General features: G+C 42.0%; 1 protein-coding gene across 1 annotated transcript in view; it reads right to left on the bottom strand.

Annotated features, from left to right (window-relative positions):
* Nucleotides 1-967, bottom strand: part of LOC118341921 (protocadherin Fat 3-like) — a 23,689-nt gene extending 22,722 nt beyond the window's left edge. Inside the window, exon 1 of the mRNA XM_035680339.1 lies at nt 890-967. Within this exon, the coding sequence (XP_035536232.1) occupies nt 890-967 (78 nt within the window). The remainder of the gene's footprint in view (nt 1-889) is intronic.
* Nucleotides 968-1,257: the final 290 nt, after the last annotated feature.

Here is a 1,257-nt window from a genome sequence, read left to right as displayed (position 1 = left end):
CGCTTCACTATTGAACTCCAATGACATTGATTTATCATTATACCTGAAAAATCAAAAATTTCTCTAAGTATATTATAGACACAGAAATACAATCACTATAATGATTTCCTCCCTTCAAAAAAATGGTCTACTTTCAAAGCGGCTCCTTTTGGTCTTAACCACTTCAAAAGATTCAATAACCAATAAGAGGATAACAACCGATACATATTTGACATGTGCCCTTGGTTTTATTGCAGCTTTCTTGATTTTGTTAAACCGAAAACACTGCCCTGACTTAAGGACCTGGGTAACTTTTTAGAGACTTTTTGATAACCCTGACCCTGACTTTTGATCGTATTCATTGCACCATCAGTAGTCAGTTTTTACTAACAACCAATGGATGGTACACTAAAACTGTGCTTTAAAATGGCAGTGCTTGCTGTTAGATTGCGTCAATTTTAAAGGTCCAGTGTGCTCCAGTGGTGTAACATTTAGGGGCATCTATTTTGGGAGAAACGCTGAATATAATAGTTCATATGCTATGATTCTCATTCAGTGTATAATCAAATGAAAATAAACTCACTGTATTTTCATACCTTTAGAATTGAGACATTTTACTCGACAGAGGCGAGGTGGTCGCCAGGCCCGAAAAGTTTTGCAATTTTTCAGGGGGCCCATTGCCCAACCCAGCAAGATAACCAAAACTGGAGATACCAATTAAGCAAACAAACAAAACAACACAACATACACACTATGGACACAATAAAAGGGAAAAAAGTTAAACAGCTCTCTCTGATTGCTCGCCACACATTGCGGTCTCTCATGCGTTCTTCTCTCAATATAAGGGTCATTGGCAGAGGACTTGTTGACATAGGACTTACAATGACAGTAAGGATTGGTTGATGGGCACAGGCTTCGGGTGGGGTCCAGGCTCTGGGCAGTTGTAGATTGTCCCAGGGTCGGGGTTGTATGCGGAACAAACGGGCATGCCGCTACGCGGCGTCTTATGGAGGCTCCTGCAGCAAGAAGGTCAGCTCGGTTTGATTGCCTCATTCGCCGTCTTTTATTGCTGAACCTGGACACCTTCAGTGTCAAGGTGCGTGTCTTCAGAAATAGTGACATCCATAGGTGTGTTTGGGAGGAAGGATGGCGAGCATTGGTCATTGTTGTCATAACATGTGGATGGGAACCCTGACAAAGAGAAATTGAATTGGGGGAGGAGCAATGAAAGATGACATCTTGGGACTGCTGCTGATGCCACAGGGAGTAGTTTTTTCA

The sequence above is a fragment of the Morone saxatilis genome, unplaced genomic scaffold, assembly GCF_004916995.1.
Source record: "Morone saxatilis isolate NCDOM2014 unplaced genomic scaffold, NCSU_SB_2.0 Contig8, whole genome shotgun sequence".
Taxonomy (NCBI): domain Eukaryota; kingdom Metazoa; phylum Chordata; class Actinopteri; family Moronidae; genus Morone; species Morone saxatilis.
The sequence above is the reverse complement of the archived record's forward strand: the minus strand, read 5'-3'. Positions and strand labels throughout refer to the sequence as shown.